General features: G+C 37.2%; 1 protein-coding gene across 1 annotated transcript in view; it reads left to right on the forward strand.

The window, feature by feature from the left end:
• The window catches only part of LOC113238594 (S phase cyclin A-associated protein in the endoplasmic reticulum), a 107429-nt gene that overhangs the window by 74505 nt on the left and 6788 nt on the right, over nucleotides 1-26136 (forward strand). The window contains exon 15 of the mRNA XM_026475422.1: nucleotides 14835-15029. Within this exon, the coding sequence (XP_026331207.1) occupies nucleotides 14835-15029 (195 nt within the window). The remainder of the gene's footprint in view (nucleotides 1-14834; nucleotides 15030-26136) is intronic.

Below are 26136 nucleotides of genomic sequence, written 5' to 3' on the forward strand. Positions count from 1 at the left end.
ATATTTGGTAGACATTCATTCAACGAGACTTTACTAACTCATCGTTAATTACATCACTTCGCATTTGATTTGTTTGGTTCTTGACCAAACGTTACTTTGACGCAGTACGTGACTGGAGATGATACCCTATTTTGTATATTTTTTAAATTTCTTAGTACTTTTTGTGCGATTGTGTTTTTTAAGTAACTTTAAATAACTTTGTTAAGCACTTTATGCTAAATGTAAAATTTGTTCATGGCGTTTGATTCTTCATCTTTAAGTATCTGTATTATTTGTGATTAGTCTACGAATTTTCCTAAAATGTAAAAATAAAAAATATATATATTGCAAAAATTATTAATACAAAGTTTGACCACAGAAAAATTATTTCGACGCGGTGGGACTTGAACCCACGGCCATGCTGCACCGTAGCATTGCTCTTACCAACTTGACCTGTGCCTCAGTTGGTAAGAAAATTTTCTGTCTTTAAACTTTGTATCAATAATCATAACAAAAACTAGTGGAATTACTTTTTTTTTTAGGAGTTACGTTACTAAAATCTCAATAATATATTGTAAAAGTCTTTATCGAATTTAAAGTAACATTTCTAAATGAATTAAAACTATTAGCAGTACAAAAAAATCCATCTCAATACGCGACCCTAAATAAAACCCTGCACATTTAACGAGGGGCTTTGAATTTGTAACACATTTGCATTTATATTTGCGTGCATTAAACTGAAATAAAGATATCTGTGACGTCATCCTGTCACGCCCGATGCGTGCAAATCGTTAAATAAGTTTTTATTGAAATTTGAACTTAATGTAATAGAATTAGCATTGAATTACACATTCTTAGTCGTATATTTTATGATTTCGACACCTGTTGTTGGTTTACAGTGATTTTTTTAATGCTAAATATGTTGCAAAATGTTAAGTTAGTAGTATAACATTTATTTATTTAATCTTTTTTGCAAAATACAATACAGTAGAAATGGCGGACTTTATGCCATAACTAAACCATTGGGTCAAACAAACTTAGTAGCAGTAGAGCTCTCTGTGAAAGAGTTCATCCAAGAAAGCCACCTTATCTATTTCTGCCGCCAAGCAGTGATGTGAACATTACAATGTTCCAGTTTTGTAAGGTAAGGGTGCTGGTGAAACTACACGCACATGGTACCTGTCAATTTATGTCTCAGGGTTAGAGGCGCAATGACGGTGCCCCTCAGATCTTTATAATTTAAAGCTCTGAGTGGCACTGCAACTGTCATATCCAGGCGTGTCGCTAACGAACAGGCGCACGAGTTGTTCGTCCTGTCACTTGATATCACAAAAAAAAAATTGAATCTTCCGTACAGAAGACACGTGCTCAGCTGTCAAACGTTGAAAGTTCTTAAAAGAAAATTAAGATATCTATAGCACTAACCCCAATCTACATCAACAATATTTCTTTTTCTACAATTAAAAAAAGTTAACACGTCTACCGCCCGTGCGTTAACTTGACGCCCCGTTGATTCACAAGCGCTAATGGACACGAGTGACGCGAGCTTATGAGCGGCGCCTGCACAGCTATCGGTTTAGGGTTGCCAGCGGCGAAAGAAAGAATAAAGCCAATTCCTATTATGTATTGATTTCTTAAGTTCCCAAATGGGTTTCGGAAATAGTTTCAAGTATTTTGTGCGTTTCACAGGCGCTGTACGCTCGTTTTCCGTCCGACATCCGATCGATACAATTACTGTCAAATAAGTAAAATACTCGACTAAATTCAAAGACGCACGATGCGAATGAAGCTTCATACTTGACATTATCTTTTAATTTCATCGATTATTACGCATTTGACAGTCGTTAATTCCCTAGTTTGCCACCCTTAGAGGTGGAATATTTTCTTCAAATTCCGATAAAAAAAAGGATCATCAAAATCGGTTCACAAATTACTCGAGTTATTGCGTAACATAATTTTTTTTTAAACTGTACAGTCGAATAGAGAATCTCCTCCTTTTTTGAAGTCGGTTAAAATAAATAAATAATTAATCTACTTATACACTTACATAAAGGTCATATTTTATTAATATTTGCATATTTACAATACTACAAACAGAGACATTTTTTAGTCCCAAGGTTTCCTGGTAAAAATTTCAACGAAGGCCGGCTTTTGTACCTACGTCAGTTTCTCACTGGGATAGGCCGAGACCTTGAACCGTCTCTCACTACGCTCCCGACAAACATCTATCGCTTTGTAAATTTGCTTATGAAGTACTAACATTTACAGGTCTGTGTTGTCACTGAAATATTTCAAGTAAAGTAAAGAATATTTCATTCATTCGTTCATGCATTTATTTCATTCACAAAATGTGAAAACGGAATATTTACAAAATAAGACAAATTTCTTGGAAACTCGAATAATTATCAACAATAAGTGACTATAGTCCTTACCAAGTTATCTGTCTAGACTAGGAACAAATTAACGTTTGTAACCAACAATTAATAATTTTCTCATCCACTGGCAACACCATAAAGAAAGCACTCACCACAAAAATGTACAACACATTTAAAATGTTTTTGTTCTTAATTTCGGTTAGATAAATGTTTCCGATGCACTATGCACAGCGGCGGGCCTTTAACGCGGTGATATATGCTCTCCCATTACGGCGTTTGTCTCGTTTGATATGTCCCGGCGCTTAAAACGTCCAGTGTGTCTTGACATCTGGTGGTTTCGTTCCTTGTAATGCTACCACCATTATATTACGGCCCCAGCATGCTGATTTTGATTCAAACCGGAATCTTACCGATCGGGTAGTCTCGAAATCAGATGGGTTTTAGAGCGAGAAGATGAACCTGTTATTTTTTATTCCTACTATATCTTTCTAATTTGTGAGTTAAATCAACTAGTGTTCCGTTTTGAAATGTCAAAAGTTTCCGACCGGCCAGTTGTGAATCGCAATTAAGCGTCTCGACTCGGAAGAGACGCGGTTTCCGATCGAGAGAGGCAATTAAAATCAAGCTGCTGTACTATTTGCACCGCGCAATCGCAAATGACAACCAAAGTATTTGGGCTTCATTGTTTATTGTTCAATCGTGCTTCTATTAGTTCAGAAATATGCAGTATCTATGCCTTCAATATAGAAATGAAACTATTATTTCGGACCTTAATCAATTTACAAGATCTGGGGCGCACTATAAGTTTCCGGAATGAATAAGAAAAAAAAACTGTAAACAGAAATGAAGCCTTAATGCACTTTTTCATACGAATGAACCAATTTTGAAAACGTTTATGCCACGCCTCCGTGACAATCTCTGAAACATATTTTTCATACTCTTCGACTTCAACGAAATCGTTGACCGCGTAACTGGTCCTTAATTTTTGGAAATAAATAAAAGTCACAAGGTGCCAGGTCGGATCTGTACGCGGGTTGGCTCTTAAGGTCAACGTTGCTCACCTTCAAAAGTTCATTTGTCTGTCCGGCCGTGTGAGAACTGGCATTATCGTGGTACAAGATGATACGGCGTGGTTATTTTTACGGAGTTTGTCTATAACTTCCGGCAAACAAATGGTCGTGTACCAATCACTATTCACGGTACAACGGTTCTCCAAAGCAACAGTAGCCACGTGTCCAGTTTTATTAAAAAAAGAACCAATCATCAGCTTAGAGGCACTTTGCACGCGCGCATCTTTGGTTGGTTTCGGCTCATCTCGAAAGACTCATACGCTCGATTACTTCTTTGTTTTGGGATCGTAACTATAAATCCATGTTTCGTCACTTGTTACATATGTCCTACATCAAATTTGACGCCCCTTCGTTGAATCTGGTAAGCATGGCATTGCACCAAGAGACGCGATCCGTTTTTTGAGCCTCAGTCAAATTCTGTGAGATCCACCGAGTGCACAGCTTTTTCACACCCAAATGTTTGTGTAGTGTTGATTGTATTTGACTCATGCCTATGCCTAAAGATGCCCGAATCTCATGGCATGTCACATGCCTGTCTGTTTTGATCATACGGCGCACAGCATCAATGTTTTATGTTGTTCACAGCTGTAGACGGGCGACCATCGTGAAATTCGTCACTGAGATTCACACGACTGCGTATGAATTCTGCAAACCAGCTAAAAATAGTCGTCTTACATGGTGCTTCATCGCCAAAACCAGTTTGAAGCCGAGCGAAGCTCCGCTGAGCTGTTAAATTACACTTAGAGCTGTAGAAAATCATACTACGAAAATTTTCACGAGTTAAATCTATGGTGATGTAGACAACCAATTTCTAAAATGACGCCACAATGTAAAAACAAGTGAATGTCAGATGAAACAAACTGTATTCTACAGCCAAAGGGTTCCATTTTCAAATGTTGTAATTACTTTTTAAATATTGTTTACGTAAGTGGCCAGTTCCGGAAACTTGTAGTGCACCCTATGTATAACCAAGTGACGACTTGATCGTCCAGTCGTGCGCCTGGTGGTAAACGACACGCATATCCATAGCTGTTGCAGTGCCACTTAGAGCTTTTAATCGCGAACGGCTATAGAGTGGAATTCCCTGCCTGCAGACTTGGTCGTGTCATATAAGGAGGTCAAGGAGCTGGCTCCACCGACAAGTATATTGATAATGAATACATTGAATTTAACTTAAACGATAATGCCAGATGCTGTTCTACGATTAAAATTTTACTGACGATCTATCCGCTAACTTTGGCGGTTTTAACACCACGAATGGTAGTACTACACTTGGGACTTCCTGTCACCATTCTCGGGATGACAGGAAAGACAGTAGCTGCATTGAAAGGGTCACTTTTTTAGTAGTTTCTTTTTAGCGTAACGACGAGTTGTTTACATTAACATATCATTACTACGATCATTATTTTATCATTAAACAACAAGCGAGACGTGTGTTTGGGATTTCGGCATCTAAAACTAGTGTTATCTTGTTTACTCTTTACTAATGTTAAATGTAATTACCGATAACATTTTGTTTAATATTACTTAATTATGTATAAACGGGGGAAACCTGTCATTAGCCTAAAATACCTCATGTAACGCCGTTGGTATTCTTAATAAATAAATTTAAAAATAAAATGACTTAATCTTCGTGTCAAACGAATAGGTTTTTAATTCTTAATAAAAGTATTACTAGCTTCTAGAAGCTTCGAATTGCAACAGTAAATAGTGTCAAGTAGGAATGAAAAGTAGTTAATAACTAGAACTTAGTAAGTAATTACTAAGTAACCAGAAAGTAGTAAGTAAACTGACTTTCAATGTACGTTTCTACAGGCAACCGTTATTATTTAATTTTTACGTTTAATTCTGGGAGTTGAAATCAAGTGACTGTACGAACAAGTCGTGTGCCGTGGTAAGCTACATGCTTATCCATTTTTTTAGCAGTAGAGCTCCTTGGGAAAAAGTCGTCCAGGGAACTATCACCTTACCTATTTCTGCCGCCAAGCAATAACGGTTAACATTACTGTGTTTCGGTTTTGAATGGTATGGGTGTTGGTGAAATTACAGGCACATGGGACTTGTCAACATATGTCTATCTTTCTAGATCTTCGCGATTTAAAGCTCTGAGTGGACTGCAACTGTTATGGGCAGGCGTATAGCTCACCATCAAGCGCACGACTTATTCGTCCCGTCACTTGATATTATAAAAAATAAATGTTGCAGTGCCACTCAGAGATTTAAACCGCACAAGATCTGAGGGGCACTGTTGTTGCGGCCCGTAAGGAAACCTACTCTCCTTGTTCAGCGGTAGGTTATGTTTTATATAACCGAGTTCAAATTAAACTGGACGCAATTTGAAAATTGTGGCATCTTAAGTGTGTGAGGTATGTTAATTTCTCCAGCGGATTTATATTAATTCGTCGACGAAATCAAAGGGCCCTGTAAGTGCATTAAAATAGCTGTCATATGTTCCACTGTTTAAGTAGTCGGTTTATAAATTAGCGGCTTTTCCAAAGGAGACCGTTTAAGATGTGGATATTTATTTAACTAGACGTTTATTTTCGTGGGTTTTGAACTGGTTTTTATTAGGTGCAATAATAATAACAATGAAAATTGTCATTTTAAATATGTACATGCCAAATTGTCAGAAAGTTCATACCGATAGAAGATCAAACTTCGGTTGGTGCGTGGGTCAAAACCCGCATTGGTGCGTGGTGGACTATGGCCTAAAACCCTCGCCTTAGAGGAGACCCATGCCCAGCGTAGGACGTATAAATGGGTTGATGTTGAAGTGACAGGAGGAACAAGTCGTTCGCCTTGTGGTAAGCGACACTTCTTTCCATAGCATTTGCAGTACCACTCGGAAGTTTAAATCACATCTGAGGGGCATTGCCGCTGTGCCCGACACCCTGAGACGTAAGTTGACGAGTATAATGTGCCTGTAATTTCACCAGCACCCTTCTCCTTCAAAACTGGAAGGCAATAATGCTCACATAACTGCTGGGCTGCAGAAATAGTGAGGTGCGTGTACTTCATTGGATGAACTCTTTAACAAGAAGCTCTACTGCTACTTAATTTCTTGTTGCTATATAGACAGGTAGAGAAATAAAAACACTGTTCTTGGCTGTCGTCTTTACGGAGTGCCAAATTCATTTAATGGGCAATTTCGACGCTTTCTTAATAAAGATTTCGGGTTGAATTCAAAAATCATCGCGACGTTTAAAACTATAGTGAAACCATTGACTTACAATTATATGGACGTCGGGTCCGCGCTAAAAAGTGTCCGAACTTATAGGGCGTTAAAATCGTATACAGAGCGTCATTCACGCTTTAGTCTTCGTTTGTTCGACTGACAGCGAAGCTTGCAAAATTGGACAGCACTGCGATGACATTACAATTTAAATTCAACGTTTTAGCTTTTTCATATTCCTTTACATGTCACTACGTTTAAATAGGTTGACTTGGGACATTTTTTTCGTGGTTTTTGTATTAGACCTGTCGTCCATTTATTTGTAAGTCAATGAGTGAAACAAAATCTTGCATTTACAATAGATCTCAACTATAGATGTACGTCACTAAACGAATTTCACTGTACTAGCAGTGGAGCTCCTTGTGAAAGAGTCCGTCCAGGGAAGTCCTGTTACCTTACCCATTTCTGCCGCGAAGCAGTAATGTGATCAGTAATGTACTGCGTCAACTTGTATCTCTGGGTGTCGGGCGCAGTGGCAGTGCCAGCTCAGATCTTTGTGATTTAAACTTTTAAGTGGTACTGCAACTGCTATGTTACTGTCCACGACTTGTTCGTCCCCTCACTTAATATCCCTACTGTTACTTATGCTTGTCAATGTTTAGTAGCAAAAAACATCGTAATGATAGTTCATAACCAAATTAAAATCGTGTGGAGTCGTCAACCTGCATCAGGTCAGCATGCTGGATCATAGCCTAAACCTTCTCCTTCGAGGAAATCTTTGCTTTTTTTGCATTCGTTGAAATTGATTGTTGTACGATCCTATAAAAGATGGTCTGATCCTTTTTACATCTTGTAGTGTACATTTCAAAAAGCTAATTAATCTAAACAAGTCGACCGGAGCCATCAATTCCACATTATTTTCCGTCTGAGACTTGTCTCGTACCGAAATGACCTTTTAAATCCGACGGAGGTAAGAAATATTTAAGATTACCTTATCTTTACCCGTCACTGTGCGGAGGTCCGCCATTATCACGTATTTTATTCAACACCAACTTATAAATACATTTAAAAAACCCTCACTTGTATTGTATTGCTTCGGATTTAATTTCCGTAATTGTATCCGTAAATTTGCCAAAAGATACATTATACTCCAATGACCAATCACGGGAGTGTATACGAAATTCCAATTTTGAATTCTTAACGTTCCATTGGCGCCATTGGTTTTTGTTTTTATTTTAATGGCTTTTGTATATGGTTGTTTTTGTCTTTGTTATTTATTGCCTGTGGTTAAGATTTAGTCTTTTTAATGGTTAATTTTTGTATTGTTTTTGCTTTATGTAAATGTGGAGTTTTGTTTCTGAAAATTGACACACGTATGATTTCACAAAAGCTAAAAAATAAAATAACATTATCAACGAGAATGCCAGGATCACCAAACATGGTTGCCCGTCAGGTAATTATGAAGATAAAGATGCGTAAGAGCATTATTGAAGTGTAGACTGTGATCTCATTCGCCGACATTCTTTCAAAGATTGATCTTAGATTTGATTGAAAGAATCAAGCCAATGGAAACGATCGCGTGGATGAATTTCTTTGTTTGGTTTTGTTGCCGTCACTTTTATTTGCCCACTACCTAACTCATTATTGTTTCTTGTAACTTTCCATCATATATGCAGTGAATAATTGCCCCTAGGCCATTCCCTTTCATATTAATAGGTAACATAGTTGAAAATACAACGTTATCAAAAGTAATTTTTTACTTATAAAACAAAGAAGTTTGGAGTTGGTGCTGGAGTAATAATAAAGGACGCTATTCTCTCAGTTTTCCGTCTTATCTGCTTACAGTAAAGATTAAATCAAACTGCGCAAATCCGTGCAAACTAACCAACCGTTGCTTCATTGCAAGTGACTCTCAAACTGTATTGTCTTTTATTGACTTCGGGCATCGGGTATATAAACAAAAATAGAGACGAAATATCATTTAATTTGTTTGATAATTATTCTGCCATGTCATTACTGTGACAACTGAGCTCCGATTGGCCAGCCCGAATTCGAAACAATTGACGGGTGTCGTCAAATTGTTTCACTTCAGATAGATCAGTTTAACTTGAGCATTGCTATAATGGACGAAAATTGAAAAATTACATATTTGATTCCGTTGGTTTTGTAATTAGATGTTTTTCTGTTTTTCCCACACTACCGAATAGAACAGCACGCCATTTTGCAACGCCACACGTTGATATTTATAAGTGACGTATCACTGATGAGTTACTAGGAATCTTATTTCGCCTCTATTTCTGGTTATATACTCGATGACCTCGGGGGAGGTGTTTAGGTTTGGGACGAATATCACTTTCCATCGTGCTGGCAAAATGCGATTGCGGAACTTCTGTATAATTGTAATGTTGTCACCGTCACCGATAAGTATTAGGCCTGAGATTTATCAAACGAATTTTGATTTCAATTTCAATTTTTCGTATTTACAAAATGAACTATGCCTAAGTTTAAGAAAGGAATTAAATTAAACTTTGGGTTTCCTTCGTAACTTCTTATTTAAAGCTAGGCAAAGTTAGTTTTGTAAAAGCGAAAAACTTGCTAACTCTACCTAATTTTGGTGGCAATTTCTATTATTTAAATCTTGTCGAATATTATCATGAAGTATTATTTTACATTCTAGTGAAGTAACCTGAAATATTATTTAGTATTTCATGATAATTTATTCGAATACTTAAATAATAAAAGTTGCCACCAAAATGGGGTACAGAAAATTAACCTTGAAATTACCCATTAGAGCGAAGCAAATACGATTTGATACAATTGCAACCCTTGTATTGGAGATGACAATAAACTGTAACCTAAACACAAGGAGACTTTACAGTAACTGCTGGTCTCCTACTTTTTTAACCGACTTCAAAACATTTTTTTTGTATTTATCTATGTTACGGGATTCTTTGTGAACCGATTTTAATGATTTTTTTTCCTGGAAAGAGAAGAGGTGAAGACTCAAATTAGGGGATGAATCCGGTTTCGCGTACTTTTCGGTAACCGATTTCAATAAAACTTGGCAAGTAGATACATCTATTCCACATGTTCCACGAACTTTTGAGGCTCTGTACTGAGATTATTATCATACTTTCGCCCATTGTTTATAGAAGCGGAGCGAAAAAGAGCCATGTTTTAGCAACAATTATTTGTATTTCGTTGCATTGACAAAGCAGCGTAGAGATGTCATAATGATAATAATTATTATTTCTTATTGAAACACCTCTCCGCCTTCGTAGAAAGTCGGCATTTCGGGAGAATGATATGAGATAGGCTTATTCTCGTACTAGTCGTTTATTTGTGACTATTGTCGCCTAGTGGTTAATATTCCAGGACTAGAATCCGGGACCCATGTAGGAAACCGAACGAAGTGCAAACTGGTTATTTTTGTTCATTAACATTGTTCAGAGATGAACTCCCGGAGTTAATATCGTTACTCTGGTGTTCATAGTGCAGGAAGTTCTCTACTATAATATTAGGTAATTAGTGTGATTATCTACCATATTATTATTATCTGGATAATACGCACCAAACTTTGAGAGCCACTGCTCCGGTCTACCTCCGAGTACAGTCAGCCCAAATATTTGCACAAGCCATAATTGGATCCGCGGGAAGGGAAAGATGCTCTGTGCGCAGTTTTTAATTTCTCAATTATTTTTTTGCGCTTCAGTGTACTTAGAGATCACAAGAAAATGTATTGTTAAAAAAACGTTATAAATATAAGAAATGGTTACCTATCAGTGATAAAGGGTCCACATAGTCGGCTTGCTCAAGAGTAGTACATTATGTATTAAGGGCGGTAGATAAGAAATTACTAACAAGAGCTTGTTAGAAGCCCGAAGACGAAGGTTGAGGGTTTTAATAATTCGAGTGTAATTGTTACTGCCCGTGCTACGTGTCTTACAATGTTTTTACACATTTGCGAGGTAATAAATACAACGATAATTTATTTCTTGTGTGAATGAAATATCGCTTAACAACACAACATTTACGGACTTTGCAAATGGCGTGTTTTTTTTTAAATATTGCAAGTTATTCTTCCATAGATTTATTACAACTCGAACTAAAATGTTATAAATGGCACAGACGCATGCAGCCACAACGTATTAGATATAAAAGAAATAGTTTTAAAATATAGTTAAATTGCAAATGTTTAGTTTTTTTTTTATAAGTGCTGCAAGTTTATGCGAAATACACGTTCAGATTTTTCGAGCATAAAAACTTTTTGCTAATCTTGACGTAAAAAATCCATAGGGCGATAATGTAATGAAAAAGCCCGTGGGCATAATAAGGGACTTCAGTCGACTTTGCCTGCATGTCATGACGCTGTTTACGAGCAAGTGTGATGCAAATGTATTTTTTTATGATACTAAGTGACGGGACGAACGAGTCGTGCGCCTGTCCATGACAGCTGCAGTACCACCCAGAGCTTTAAATCGCAAAAATCTGATAGGTACTGCCACTGACAAGTCCCACGTACCTGTGCCAAAAACGAAAAGCAATAATGCTCACATTACGACGATACCATGTTATGGGATTACTTTGGCTTAAAAATATATGTAGCAACATTTATACAATTTCATCAAACAGAAATGTTTATGATGTTAACATACACAACAGCACCCAACGGTGGGCGACACCCAATTTACATGCCAATTAGATCAAAAGATTATCGCGTCCAATCCTTTTTCTGGATACCTTTATGTTAAGGCGCAACCATTGTTCGACAAGGTTTAGTTCTAATATGCGTGTTACATTGATAGTATACTCAAAATCTCAGCTGCCGAGCGTATTCTTGATTATACCATTAAACTTACGCCCTATATGACCAGATTTGCGTTTTCAAGGCAAATTTCGTAACTTTTGAGAACCGATTTTTTAAATTCAACTGTCAAACTTAAATAGTTTACAAATGCACCCAAATAAGACAATAAGGTAATATAATAATGGCGCAAACAAAATCAATCAAACATACTCGTTATAATTGAAGTAGCAGTAGAGCTCCTTGTGGAAGAGTTCGTCCAGAGGAGTACTGCTACCTTAACTATTTCTGCCGCCAAACAGTAATGTGTTCACATTTCTGCGTACCGGTTTTGAAGGGGTCAGGGTACTGGTGAAATTACAGGCAGTGCCCCCTCATATCTTTGCGATTTAAAGCTCAGTGGCACTGCACCTGCTATGACAGGCGAGTAGGTAACCACCAAGCACAGAACTTGTTCGTCTCATCACTTGACTTTTCTAACTTTACGCTTAGTATCATCTTTTTTAAGATTTAAACTGTTATTTGTTAACCAGCGTCCGGTGCATTCGTTTCCTCGTCAAGAATAATATATCTTAAAGTATCTTGCTAGGTGAGCAATCACTTCCTTAACCGCTCGCTACGGAATCCCAATGAAAAGCAAACAATGGACGCCGATGAACAAGATAATCCTTCAACGAGTTGCAAAATCCGGAACCAACAACATTGAAGCGAATATAAAGAGAACAGATTATAAAAGCTAGTAAGGTAGTAGGTATGGTCCGACATCCATAAACAGAGACCAGAGAGTCGACTCCCGTTCTCCGTCCGTAACAGTTGCTGCCAAATATGTAATACTGGGCTAAATTACAAAATTTAGATGACCCATGTTGATAATAATGTTTCAATTTTAGAAAATTATAAACCGTACTCGAATTTGTTCAGGAGCTCTTTCTAACACGCGCTTTCTTGACTCTTTAAACAGCTTTACAATCATTTTTCTTCTTCTCGTATCGATGGCATACACTATATTATTACAGCTCAGAAGTTAATGCCGCTACCACTAGTACCGGGACTAGTAGTAGCCGCCACGTAGGAGTGTGGGACAACATGTTTGCCATCGTGTGGAAGGATTTGCCAATCGGCGTAAACTCGCCGTTTGTTGCCCAGGTTGCATTAACGTGCAGAGTACATGAATAGTACGCCATTGCGAGGAGGCTTCTTTCGTCCTTTCCAACCATTAGTGTCACTCCTGATCCCAGTGGATAATTCATAATAATTCCTAATTCCACTTTCTGTGGCGTGACGGCACGCATTCGTTTATAGAGTCTACTGATAGGTTGAGACCGGAAAAAGGTTAAAGGACCGTGGCCGGACCGTGGTCTATAAGGGGCTCAAAAAAAATCGTTGCGGATATTTTGTATGGATTCATTCACACATGCACGATGCAAGTTCATATGAACGAGCACGGCCCGTCCACGCCCGCGTTGATGTGGTTAGTCCTTAAGATAAACGCAGAAGTGGCTGGTTAGGAAAGACCCTTTTAAGCAGTATATCTGAAGTCTCGTGGCTTTATTTTAAGGAAGACCACAGCAGCATCATCAACAATGTCGTACCTGTATTTAAGTTTTGAGTTTCACTTCGAGCTCCAAGCCGTTAGGCATGCATGATAATTTTGCATATCATAACATTTTGAAGAAAAGCAAAAGATGATGTATAATGTTTCTTTTGTTCCAGTTATTTATGCCTGAGCGGATGTGCGAATCGGGCAGAACACTCAAGAGTTGTAAGGGATGCAATTCTCGCGTTGCTTGCGATCTGCTTCAGTCTGACTCAACCTATTGCCCTGGATGTCGTGAGTAGCGGAATCTTTAATTTTGTACGTGTGATGCAGCTGTGCAGTAATAATTTAACACGAGCTGGTGTAATTTCACTAACGCCTCACAAGTCTTCACGAATCAAGTCTTAATTATATTCCTTTAACATCATTGAATTTATGAGCGTTGACAGTAATATCGGAATAAAATATATCATCATGCAAGTAACAATCAAGCACAGAATCAATTTCGTATACAATTAACTTCCCACTTCTTAAAGATTTTATTCTCAAATATTGCCAAAAATTTTTTTTACATAAAAACTCTAGACATCACAATATACTAATATCTGCTATTGATAATAGTAGAATCGGTACGTTGACTTTTGGAAGTACTTATAACAGGTACAAGTTTTTAGGCAAGTGATGTTCATCAACATGCTCGACATTTTTATACGGATACCGTTATCATATTATTTATTTGTATTTTGTTATTTTCTCTCTTTTATTACATTAATTTAAGTGTATGTTTTTTCCCAATTCATGTTTTTATTTATGTGGTTTGCGAAACTACGTTTTGTATTGGTTTTAATATTTTGTTTCGTAGTGATGATCTGAATAGCTACTATGTGTTCAGGAAGGTGTGTAGCCTGAGTAACATCTTTTATAATATCAAGTGACTGGACGAACAAGTCGTGCGTCTGATGGTAAACTAGACGCCTATCCATAACAGCTGCAGTGGCTCTCGTAGCTTTAAATCGCAAAGATCTGAGGGGCACTGCCACTGCGTGTAATTTCACCAACACCCTTACCCTTCAAAACCGGAACACAATAATGCTGACATTACTGTTAATAATAGTAAAGTTACATTACGTATTATGTTAGTTTACAATTAGAATACGATCTTTTTGTATTACTTTACGTAAGTTTATTTTCAAATAAAGGTGTTTTAAACCAATAAATCAATTTCATATACAATGCGATAGGCAAGCTCAAAAGTTTGATGGCACAATGATGACATCAACACATTTTAAGCTGGCACTTAAAATAGTCCTGTGACGGTGTGACCTCCTTACAACTTCATATCACCTTTTTGTATCACCTCTCTCCGCTTGTATCCTATCATTTTTTATTTTACTTGTACTTAAATTTTAAATTTGAATTGTTCCATCTTCCTTCGCTTTCTCATTTTGTTTTCGTACCACGGTCACTCTCTGCTCGATCGGCACAACAGTCGGAGCTGTTTCAAATTCTGTCGCGTATAATCGCTAATTTTGGTTCTTTACTACGTTTATAATCGTCATTAAATAAGCTATATCATGTGTAATAATTTATAACAATCTACAGCCTTCATGTACCTATATCTGTAATTCAGTTACGCGGCCCATTTAGGGGTAAGTACCTTAATCATAAAGAGTAGGGAGTATTTTATACTATTGTAGCTGTTTTTTTACATTTACCTTTTTATTGTTACAGCCCTTTCGTTTAACTTTACTTCTTTTAATAAATTTTGTGGACGGAAGTTTCCCGTTTCATTGCCGTGAACCTGTCACGGCTAGTTAGGGTTACAACCCTTTCAGTCCAATGACCAAAACCGAACTATCTTACGAATTTTGCGTTTCAAACATTCAATTATCTCCAGGGTACAGAACGCGCATCAGCTCTACAATCCCTCCGCGTTGCCCTTGGCACCAGCCTGTGTGGCGCTCGAGCAGAGTTCTGCATGCTCTTCGCGCAAGATTCGGACTATCAGACAGCTTGCGACGGCTTCGTCAGAGCTGCTCGAACTGCTGACTTCTTGAGGACTGTTGCTGAGATGGACCATCATATTATTCAGGTAAGTACCTCATATTTATCGTCAAATTAAACTGAAGTAATTATTAATGTAAACGTAAGCTACAAACATAGGTAATTAATCTTAGCGCCATCTATGAGAAATCTATGAAAGATTTGTCACCCAGTTAGTACCTTTTACCTTTACAGCTACCAGTCCTGGAGAGAGATGTCGCTATTCACTGTATTTTAAATTTTTATTGAATTGATATTCAATTATTTTTTGTGAAATTACCACTAGTTTGTTATAATTATTAATACAAAGATCGAACACTCAGGAAAAATTCCTTCGGTCCGGTCGGATTCGAACCGACGTGCATAACGTGCCAGACGCTATACCAACAAAGTTTTTTTTTCTGTGTATGTTATGCGGTTACTCGTCGATTTGTGAATCGATTTTGATGATTTTTTTTGCTGGAATGAAGGTTCGTATTGGTCCCATTTAAATTTGAAGAAAATATTCCATAAATCCGGCATCGCGCGATTTCCGTTAACTGATTTTAATAAAACTTGGCAAAATATATGTAATTCCAATAAAATAACTGATAAGCAAAGTTTTGAGGTCGGGTTTTTTTTCTATAAAAAAGATATAATTTTAATCGATGCAACTTCAGACAGCTTGGTTCCGCATAAAAGTGAAAGTGTTGAATCAATGTAGAATTGATTATATATACACTGATTAGTATACGGTGTGAAAATTTTCGCCATAGAAAAAAAATCACAAACTTATCTCGAAATTTTACAAGACAAACCGTTGTATTCAATAGGTACTTTATATATACCAATGACATTATTTTTATATAAACTGCACTAAATAGTACACGTATTGTATATACGATATATATGTTTCAAATTTAATTTCGTTTGTAAAAAATTAATTCTGAAATAAAGCCAGTGTCCCTGCCGGTCGACACAAACAAAATGAACCGTAATAGTATGGGAAAAATTAGAATTCGAGATTTATTGAATATCATGATGTTTTTACTATCATGTTTTTTTAAATATTCCACTGGACTCGAACCAGCGACTTAACCAAACCGCTCTCCCAACTGAGCTACGATTCAGCAGATCTTTACGAATTAATTCCAAATATTTTTTTATAAAAGCATTTAGTTGTTAAGGATTCCAATCGGCACATGATTTTGAAATAACGTAATTGAGACCCTCAATGTTAACAAGTCGATCGTGCTACCACTGAGCCGTTACAGTGGACATTCGTCCACAATGTCGATATTTATTCAGCGCACATTTCCTTACGTTATTTGCGAACTCCTAATTAGTCTCACCATCGTTTTCTGTTTGCTGAGCACCGAACGCTACGCGGAACTATGAAAGATTAACGAGTATTTGTTAATATACCTAACATTAAACTTTGCTTACTTTGGAATTGAGTAAAATTTAGTGTGTGTAATGTTATCATATAATAGTATTTTCTCAAACATGAGTATGTTATAGCAAAAAGAGTAAAGCGATGTGAAATATGGAATCCCTACCTACAAAATAGCGTGCATTAAAAAAAAAATTTGTCTAACAAGCTCGGAAATGTTTGCATTACTTTCAAAAACCGAACACGGAAAGTTTGTCATTTATGGACCATGCGACTTCTTCCCGGCCTGCAAAGTAAGTATGTAAGTATATCACTCATCCCGCTGTCGGAACACCTCCCTCCTAGGCATAATCTACCTTGGCAAACTTGGAAGCCCCTAAATAGGCTGCGGACCCAAGTCGGCCGAAGCAAGGAGTGCATGCACGGGTGTGGTTACAGCTCGGAGAGCGCATGTCTGTGTGGTGTCTCTCCCCAGACAATGCCACATCTTGTGACGGTGCGACCTCCTTACACCGTCATCTCACCTCTTTGTATCGCCTCTCTCCTCTTGTATCTTATCATTTTTTTTTATTTTACTTGTATTTAAATTTTAAATTTGAATTGTTCCATCTTCCTTCACTTTCTCATTTTGTTTTCGTACCACGGTCATTCCCAGCTCGACCGCCACAACAGTTGGAGGTGTTCCAAATTCCATTTACTAAAATCTTATTTTTGATTCTTTACCAACTTATAATACAAAACGTAATGCAACAGTCGGAGCTAAAGAATTATCAAAAATTTGCTGCAAAAGTTTTTCGACCAAAAATGAAGCCATAAACCCGGATGTAATGGTGCCGCCATTGAAACCCTGGCTATTATACGAATATAAAAATTTGTACAAACGCTTTCTGGCCCTTACTGGCGCTTTTCAATCTTTTATCTTGCTCTGCGTGTCCCTACACCTGCACACGCGACCTGTACAACGCAACCTCACAAATATAAACGTCAGACTCGACACGCCAAGAAGAAGATTATGTGGTCAAAATACTGGAGCTTTTTTTTCTTTACAGTTCAAAGTATTTCCAACTTGTTTCCCATTCGACGACCTTTTGGTCAACAATTGTTGACCAAAAGGTCAAGTCGTCAAGTCAAGTACCCACAATCTGCCAAGCAAACATTTCTACAACACATTTCTGTAGAGTTAAATTTAACAATTAATTGGACTTATCCATTTTCTACCAATTCTTAGCTCCACAGCCATGTCTTCTGGTCTCATTGAGGCGTATCCCATGTGATTGTCAGTTGTTTGTACTGCGTGGCTATCGTCTTTCCCAGTGTTTGTCCACCGTGTACACAGCTGTAACTCAGTCGTTTTAAGGATTAGGTTTTTGAAACAGCATTTATTTATCAAATGGCGATGAGGTTCGTATCTTCATCACTCCAAGGACGGTAAAATTATGAAGTGGATAGCAGTGGTAGCAGTACAGCTCCTTGTGAAAGAGTTCGTCCATGGAAGTACTGCCACATTTTTGCCGCCAAGCAGTAATGTGAGCGTTACTGCGTTTCGGTTTTGAATGGTAAGGGCGATGGTGAAATTATGTCTCAGGGTGATTCGATTCGACCGATCCGATTACTGGATTGTCATAAAAACAGGAAATAATAGTAAAACAAACACGTGCAATTATTTTCCTGTAACCCGAAGGTTACCTGGAAGAGATTGCTACTTAGCAATAAGGCGCCTGTTGTGCCTGTCATTTTCACTTTTTTGTATTATTATGTATTTGTCCGTGTGCAATAAAGAATATTTGTATTGTATTGTATTGTAAAGCCCTAGTCAATACTTTACTATGGCCTGTAATGGTTAAGATCACACTAATGTATTCTCGTTCTCCGTCCGACATTCGTCCGAAGCAATTACTGTCAAAGAAGTAATACTCGACCAAATTTCTTTTTTAAATATATATTATATATTTACACACGCTTGGCAACACAATCTCACCTGACATTAAGCGACGATGTGACCGACAATGGGACGCGTTTGCCTAAAAAATGCCTATTCACTCTAGCCTTGAATAGCCCCAAATTGTACTTTTCGGGAAACACAGAGGGAGAAACACGGGAGACACAGTAGAGCATTCCATTCCTTTGCCGTACGCATCAAAAAGGAGGAAGCAAAGCGCTTAGTGCGAATAGGTGGTATATAAACGACATAACGGTGAACGGTGAGGACCTTTTAGTTGGCTGAAAGAAGAATGGTGAGAGTGTACACTCCCCGAAATGTGTCCGATAGAAAACCGAAAAGCAGGGTATTTTTCTGCGATGGTTGAGGTTTTGCTCATGCTCTACCGACTGAGCTAGCCAGCTAGGCTTTCTTGTTAGAAATTATACAATATTCTAGGTTTTTTCAACAAAATAAGAAAACGTGATTCAAGTACTGTCGAGCAAACTAATTTGTGTCGAGGCAAGGGACGATCCTAACGAAGTAAGAGAGAGCAATCAATTTAAAATCGCAGCGGGAACAAGCAAGAAGCCAATTTATTATCTGTTGGCCTTGCGGAACTATAGTAAGGGGAATTTTAAATATCGACATACCCACGTTTCGACTAAATCTTGTCTAAATCGCCGATTTTCGGTAAATCTTTCACAGACTATAAGTTCTTAATTATTGTTAGAACTAGCCTGATATATCTTGTTATAAATCCAAGAGATGGGCAAAATTTAATTTCCTTTTAACAATGTTTGATGTGTAGTTTGCGGATGTGTGTGGTACCGTCGTTATTTCCGATTTCCATGACACCAGTGCTTTAGTTACTTACTTTGGGATCGGAACAACGTATGTGGTGTATATTTATTTATTAATATCTTTTTGATAATCAAAACTACTGGTAATATCTAGCAGTAGAGCTCCTTGTAAAAGAGTTCGTCCAGGGAAGTACTGCCACCTTACCAATTTCTGCCGCCAAGCAGTTTCAAAGAGTAAGGATGCTGGTGACATTACAGGCACATGGAACTTATGTCTCAGGTGACGGGCGCAGTGGCAGTACCCCTTAGATCTTTGCGACTTAAAGCTCTTGAGTGGCACTGCTACAGTTATGGATAGGGGTGTCGATTACTACCAGGCGCACGTCTTGTTCGCCTCATCACTTGGTATTATAAAAAAATACAAAAAATTATTTAAATTGAGTTGAAATTCCTTGTTTATTAATTATTCAGTTAATAAAATTTAGTTGTCGGTGTGCTCTGTTTGGCTTCACCCAATAATGTCCATCCCATCTTTTCAGCTAACGAAGCGTGGCATTTAAATCCTTCTTTATTGCAGAGACCTACGTCTAGCAATTGACTACTATGAGCGTGTTAATAGACGTATGTACGTTTAATTTGTCGATGAACCAAATAAAATCATGAAATGAGTAAATTGATATTAAATCTTTTTAGATTTAAAACTCAAAAGTTCAGTCGAGGTCGAGAGGTATCTTCTAATATCGATACGTAATTCCCATCTCTACCCAACTAGATACACATGCCTGTTTGCAGAGAACCGCAAATATATTACCGCAGGCCCGTCTGTTTGCCCAAGCCCCAACGTTCTGTTTTTGATACTTCAATTCGGAGGGTATTGGTTCGGTTTGCTCTCGGATTTCTCATGCTGACTGTGCTTTGCGGTTTTGTATTTCTCTTTCGTCCTTCTCACATTTTTATTATTTAATCTTACTCATTTATCAAAAGCGAACTATCTTCGTGTATCTTTAACTTTATTAGATATGACTATTTTCGTTGATAGAACCAGCTTGACACGAGCCACAACTAAAGATGTGAAGTGGTGGACAGACAGAACAAATTCGTTGTCCTAAAAACTTACCTAATGCCTTGTTATAACAGTCAGGACCGACAAAAGGTCCACTGTTTTTCTTTCAAAATGATGGGATAAATCATGCCGCACCGTTTAGAACTTTAAATCGTAAAGAGTTGAGATACACTGTGCCTATAGTTTCACCAGCATCCCACTTCAAAGCCAAAACGCAGTGATGCTCATCAGAAATAGATACGGTATCTGTACTTCCCTGTAAGAAGTCTTTCACAAGGAGCTTTACTGTTCCTGATTATGTTTTTTTATGGAATGGTTTTTAAAAATATTTAGGTTGTTAATAATCCTAAGTTTCATTAGTATGGTTTTCTGGCACATTACTACAACTGGTTCCCGATGCGGTTACTGTTTTCTTGTATCTGTACCGTGAGCAAAAACCGGCTCATTCTCTCAATTCAGCGAAAGTTTTGCGCGCAAATGTTACAAATTTATTATCAAAATCGGTGTTGTATTGTGGCAACGATCCGCGCGTAATAGCTGCCTAGGGTTCTTCTGAACACTCTCACGAACAGTCGCGATGTTTTCAGCAGATCTTGCGTTTTGCTGAAGTACCTGTGTTGGCTTATGGTTCATTGAACCGGTCGACTCGAATTTGGCCATCAAACGTTGAATAGTTGCTGAGAAGGACGACCACGTAAACAGGCGCGCAACGCGCGCATCATTGCCACAATAGAACACCCATTTTGATAATACATTTTTATCATTTGCATGTGTTGCTCGACGCTGTAACTTGCCATGACGATTTTGTCTTTAGTGACTGAAAAATAACAACAGATTTGACCAAAGCAGCCTCAACAACATGTACGCTTTGAACTGTCAAAATCTGCCCGCCCCTTAATTAAAAAAAAACCCTTTACGTACAGTTAGTACAGTCAGTGTATAACACGTCGACGTATCTACTGTGAGAGCACAATAAACGTTAGAAAAACATTAAACCGATTATCATTTCGCCCCGTCAACTTTCGTCACAGAAATTGCGTCCACACGCCGTCGTCATTGTCACACTCGCTGCATACGACATCGGTATTAGCAATTATATTAGCTCCACTGACACGTGTCACGAGTGCTTGTGTTTTCACTGTTGGCACTGTGCCAATAATGCCGCACTGCTATAGTCCGGTACACCATGTGTAGAATCTGTTCTTTCTTTTATTTCATTATCAACATTGTTATTATAGGCACGGGTCTCCTCTATGGAGACTGTTTAGTTAGGCCATAATGGCGCGATACGAGTTAGGTAACCATGCTGGACTGCTACGCAGAAGACCTGGGTTCTATTCCCGGACCGGGAGATATATTTGTTTGGCCTACATTTATTTCTCTCGTGAGTTTGGGTGTGATTGTAATTATTTGGTTTCAAACTGGGGACTTCCCTATACTGAGACTACCAGAACAACAAACAATATTTATTCTGAGGTTGGTACCTACACTGAGCAGCACCAGAACACCCAAACCAGAACTAATTCAGAAAGCTTCATTTACTTTGAGCAGAGACAGGTACGGTGGCTGTACTACCTTGGACGAACTCTTTCACAAGGAGCTCTACTTACTGTGATCTCCGGAACTTCCAAATCTGGCGCCTACACAGTTAATCAGAACTGTAGCAAAACCAAAATTAACTAATGTCGCGTTATGATTCTATACTCTAACCAAGTTCCATGTGGAATAAATATCAACAAACAGAAACTTGTGTTGTTTTAGGGTTTTCACCTCAGACTGTTTTACGTTACCATAATTTTAATATTTTACCAGTTATTAATTATTTATGAAATTGTGTCATCCCTAATGATGTTTCTATTTGAAGGGAGAGATTGCAAACGTAATTCGAGTAGTAATTCAAGTTCATAATCGGAAATTGATGGTGGATAAGAAATAAAATCTTACAATTCAGTTTCTTTTCATCTACCACACTACTATCTAGCAGTAAATGCATTAAAAATTATCAAAAAACTTAAATTATGTTACCCTTAAATTATATGTATCAATAGGTACTTTGCAAACTTTATAATAATTGACCAGGATAGTGAATTGTAGTACTTCTACATAACGTCGCCTTAGAGTGAAAACATCGCATATACGCGTTTTCACATGGTTCGTTTTTATTGATTTTAATTGAAGTAAAAGTTATGATTTCTTGCTCAAATACATTATTAATGTAGCTGACATATAAAACAACAGCGAGATGGAACTACATGTAAAGAAATAGACAGATGTACTATCCTGGGAGCGTTCAAGTACTATTAACCGATTGTGTTCAAAATGAGAATAGAATAGAATTATATAGGTATTTTTATTAATTTTATTATCGATTATACTCACTACGTTGTTTTGTAATATCGGCGACTTTTCAATCATACTTTACAATTTGTCGTACGACAAAATTACACGTCATGTCTAGTCATTATCATTGAAATGAATAAGGTGAGTTTGTAATTTGATAACATAGTTGGAACGTATCTTGTATTCATATATTTTCATTGATTGCATTAAAGTCAAATTTGGCTCTATTTAAATTTAAGTTTAATTATTTTACGATTTTCGCTAAGTCCATAAAATTATTAAAATGATTTAAGTTCCATTTAAAATTGCAATAACATTCATGCCAATAATTTATCAACAATACTTTAAAGATTGGAAAGTCGAACTAAAATTTTCAAAAAATGCTCAATAGTTAATAGTTTTTATTGACAACTGGCTATATATAGCTTAAAAAGATCACAAATAATTATGAAACAGAAAATATAATAAAATGTAACAAAATCTAAAAAAAGGTAGTCACGGAGTAACTTTTTTTGAATTGCTTATTTTTACAGATGAGACCATTTGCTACAAATGGCACAGACAATCCAACTGACAAGCTTAAATAGGATTGCTCTAAGAGCTCTTAGCAGGCCCTTGGAAGAATTACATAGAAGTCACATACGAGGTTTTCGCTCTAATCGACGATAAGACAATTACGTCATTACCTATTTAATTTTCGATTACGTGAGCACGCTGTGGGAAGAGCAAGCCTAAAGGCTGAGCACTGACAAAAATGCTCTTTTCCTATGTCTAGCAACTTTTAATAATAAACACACTATATTGAATTTGGCTAGAGAATAGCAATTAACATTCAAATTCAAAACAAAAATGCACGATAAATCTCCTATGCGCACGTGCTCGCGCAATTCTAAAACGGATAGGGCCACTTGGATTTGTTTCAATTGTTTGTATACGCTAGTCTGCACCATTGAAGACCTCATCGGGTTACTAGTTACGGAAACGATCACTCCATAACAGAGTTATAGGTTCCTAAAAATAAAAAAATAAACTGTAATCAAATATGTACTTGTCGTGTCTACAATCATTTGATATCTTTCGGGTAATTTGAATTCCCCTTTCACAAAAATTTCTGTCTTTACTCAATAATACAGCTCTAACATTTGTTTGATGGTCTTTGAGTTATCAAAGTATTGTCCTTTCAAAGAATTTACATCATTCAAAGTAAAAATCTGACACTGGCAATTTTCAACTTAGCTGCTATTGTTTTTAACGGCTTTAAAATTGCGTGTGTGGTTTGGCATTATCGTAATGAAATATGACAACTTTACCCTCGGTTCTGGGCGTTTATAAACTTAAAATTTGGAGGCTAATTCTAAAAATGCGCGCTAACACTATATTTTTAAAATGACCATCGATAATGTAACATTTTAAAAGCAAAAATACTTTTATTATTTAAAGTTAGCTAGTGGCAAAAACTGTACGGACATTACATACTGTTCACAATCCTTATCCCATCGGGGTAGGCACATATCACAGCCTTCTACTTCCTACGATCCAGAATTACATCTTTCACCTCATCAACACGTATCAATGTTCGATTATCAATTAAGGGTGACCTGCAGTTTCTTTAGGTCATCTTCAATTTGGTCGTGGTAAGTTCGCCTCTGTCGGCCTTTATCAACTTGCCCGATCATATTCGCTTTATAAAACGTTTCGCCCATCTTCTTTTTAATTCATTTTCTTTACATGTCTGCAACTAAACCGGCGTGTCGAATAAGGTTCACCGTTGTCGGAAAACGTGTTAATCTTCAATTTGACAGGTGTATAATAGTTTTTGTTACTAAAAGCATTTTTAATCTAAGTCTCACCACGCGCCTGCGCAATTCTCCAGCGGATTCAACATTCCTCCCGCAATATATTTGAACAGTATTATTGTCGGTTCTAAACTTGTTTGCCTTCTACTTGTCCTGTTCTGTTTTGATTCCCCAAGGTACTTTCTGCTTGTACAATAGTTGAGCCAGTTGTTTGTTTAATTTGTTTCCATTGGTTTGCGAATCAGTTAATTATTTTTCCGGTCTGTGGTTTTAATTATCTCTATAATGATAGACACGTTAAGTATAGGTACGCTTATCTCTGAAAATAACCTCTTGTGGGATTCGCAATTTATGCATAACTATGTACAAGTAATTTGAAAAGGTTGCAAAACAAAATGAGTACATTTCCATATGTTAAAATTCAAGACAGGAAATCGTACAAGTCGACTAAGTATTTGAAAGGCGTGGTAATGATAGACGGAGTAAAGCGACAACTGAATGGAAGACAAGAAGTGGTTTACAGAAACTTGAGACCCTCTCCAGCGAGATGAGTAGATGACATTGTTAAAGTCGTGGGCCAAAGACGTAAAGGGGGCTAATGAAAACCAACTATGGCTGTAGCTGAATTCGACCCTAATATATTTATCACAGAACACAGTAATAAACCTTAGATCGTCTTCTCTCTTTGACCTCCTTTAACCTTCCTTCAAAAAGAAGGCGTCATTGGTCTTGAGACTACGTCCAAATCCCAACTGTATCCTAATAACGTTTGCTGCCATGGACGATGTGTCGATGTAGAAGCAACCGACTCCTCGAGCGCATCGTGTGTTTGTGTGTTAATAAATACCTCCATCATGTACCTACATTATTCTGTTATGTACTTACTAACAAGCGGGCGCAATACTTTTTAGTAAACGATTTATTGTAATTGTTGTTATTACATCTTTACTTGAGAGAAGAACGGTTCCAATCCCCGTGGCAGCACGTGCCTTTGACTAATTTTGAAGTTACACTCCTTTGTGAATGTTTACTTAAGACACATCGTGATGAATGAAAGCTGCATTCGTTACGGAGTGTGACTTAAACCTACCTTTAGTTCATAATGATGGTAATTATTGTTTGTGTTGTGCGCTTGTTACAAATATTTATTTTATTTATCTATTTATCTAACAGGAAGAGCAACAGCTTAAAACTAACTTAAATGAAAATAGTAACGACTGAGAGCCAATTATAGATCCTCACAAATAGAAATATAATAAAAAACACTTGGATACACTATTTAAGGTATAAAACAAAACATAACTTATTTATAAAATATAAAAAAGACAATTGCAGTTGTAACTCACTTTAAGTTAAAGAATTGCCCACTCAATGCTCTCCTTGCCGAAATCGCACTCGTATAAAAAAGATCCAGATCGAATGAATTACACATAATGTTAAAATTGTTACTTGCACGCCACATAAACTCATTTTGCCTATAATTAGTACGAGCGGGTGGTAGAAACAAAAGTGAATTGTTTCTTAAAGATTTAGATGGAACTCTCAATGATAGAAATATCATTGAGAGTTCCATCTCAAATAATAAGTCTGGACAGTCAATATGTCATGTATTCCTCAAAAGAACCACTAAACCGTTAAAGGCAAATCAGAAACTTCTAAAGTCACCGAACCGCAAAGCAAATGAGGACCGAAAGTATGGGCGGAAACCAAAAGATTCGTTCTTCAGTGATTCACTGCAAATCTCATCCCTTACGAGGTCGAGACACGAACTAGCGGTGATTATGTTACATATAGAGATGTGACGTTGTGTAGCAAGTAAACGGTATAATGATTGGGTGATACGGTATTCTTATATTTATTTTGA

The sequence above is a fragment of the Hyposmocoma kahamanoa genome, unplaced genomic scaffold (genome assembly GCF_003589595.1).
Source record: "Hyposmocoma kahamanoa isolate Upper Pololo Valley unplaced genomic scaffold, ASM358959v1 97, whole genome shotgun sequence".
Taxonomy (NCBI): Eukaryota; Metazoa; Arthropoda; class Insecta; order Lepidoptera; family Cosmopterigidae; genus Hyposmocoma; species Hyposmocoma kahamanoa.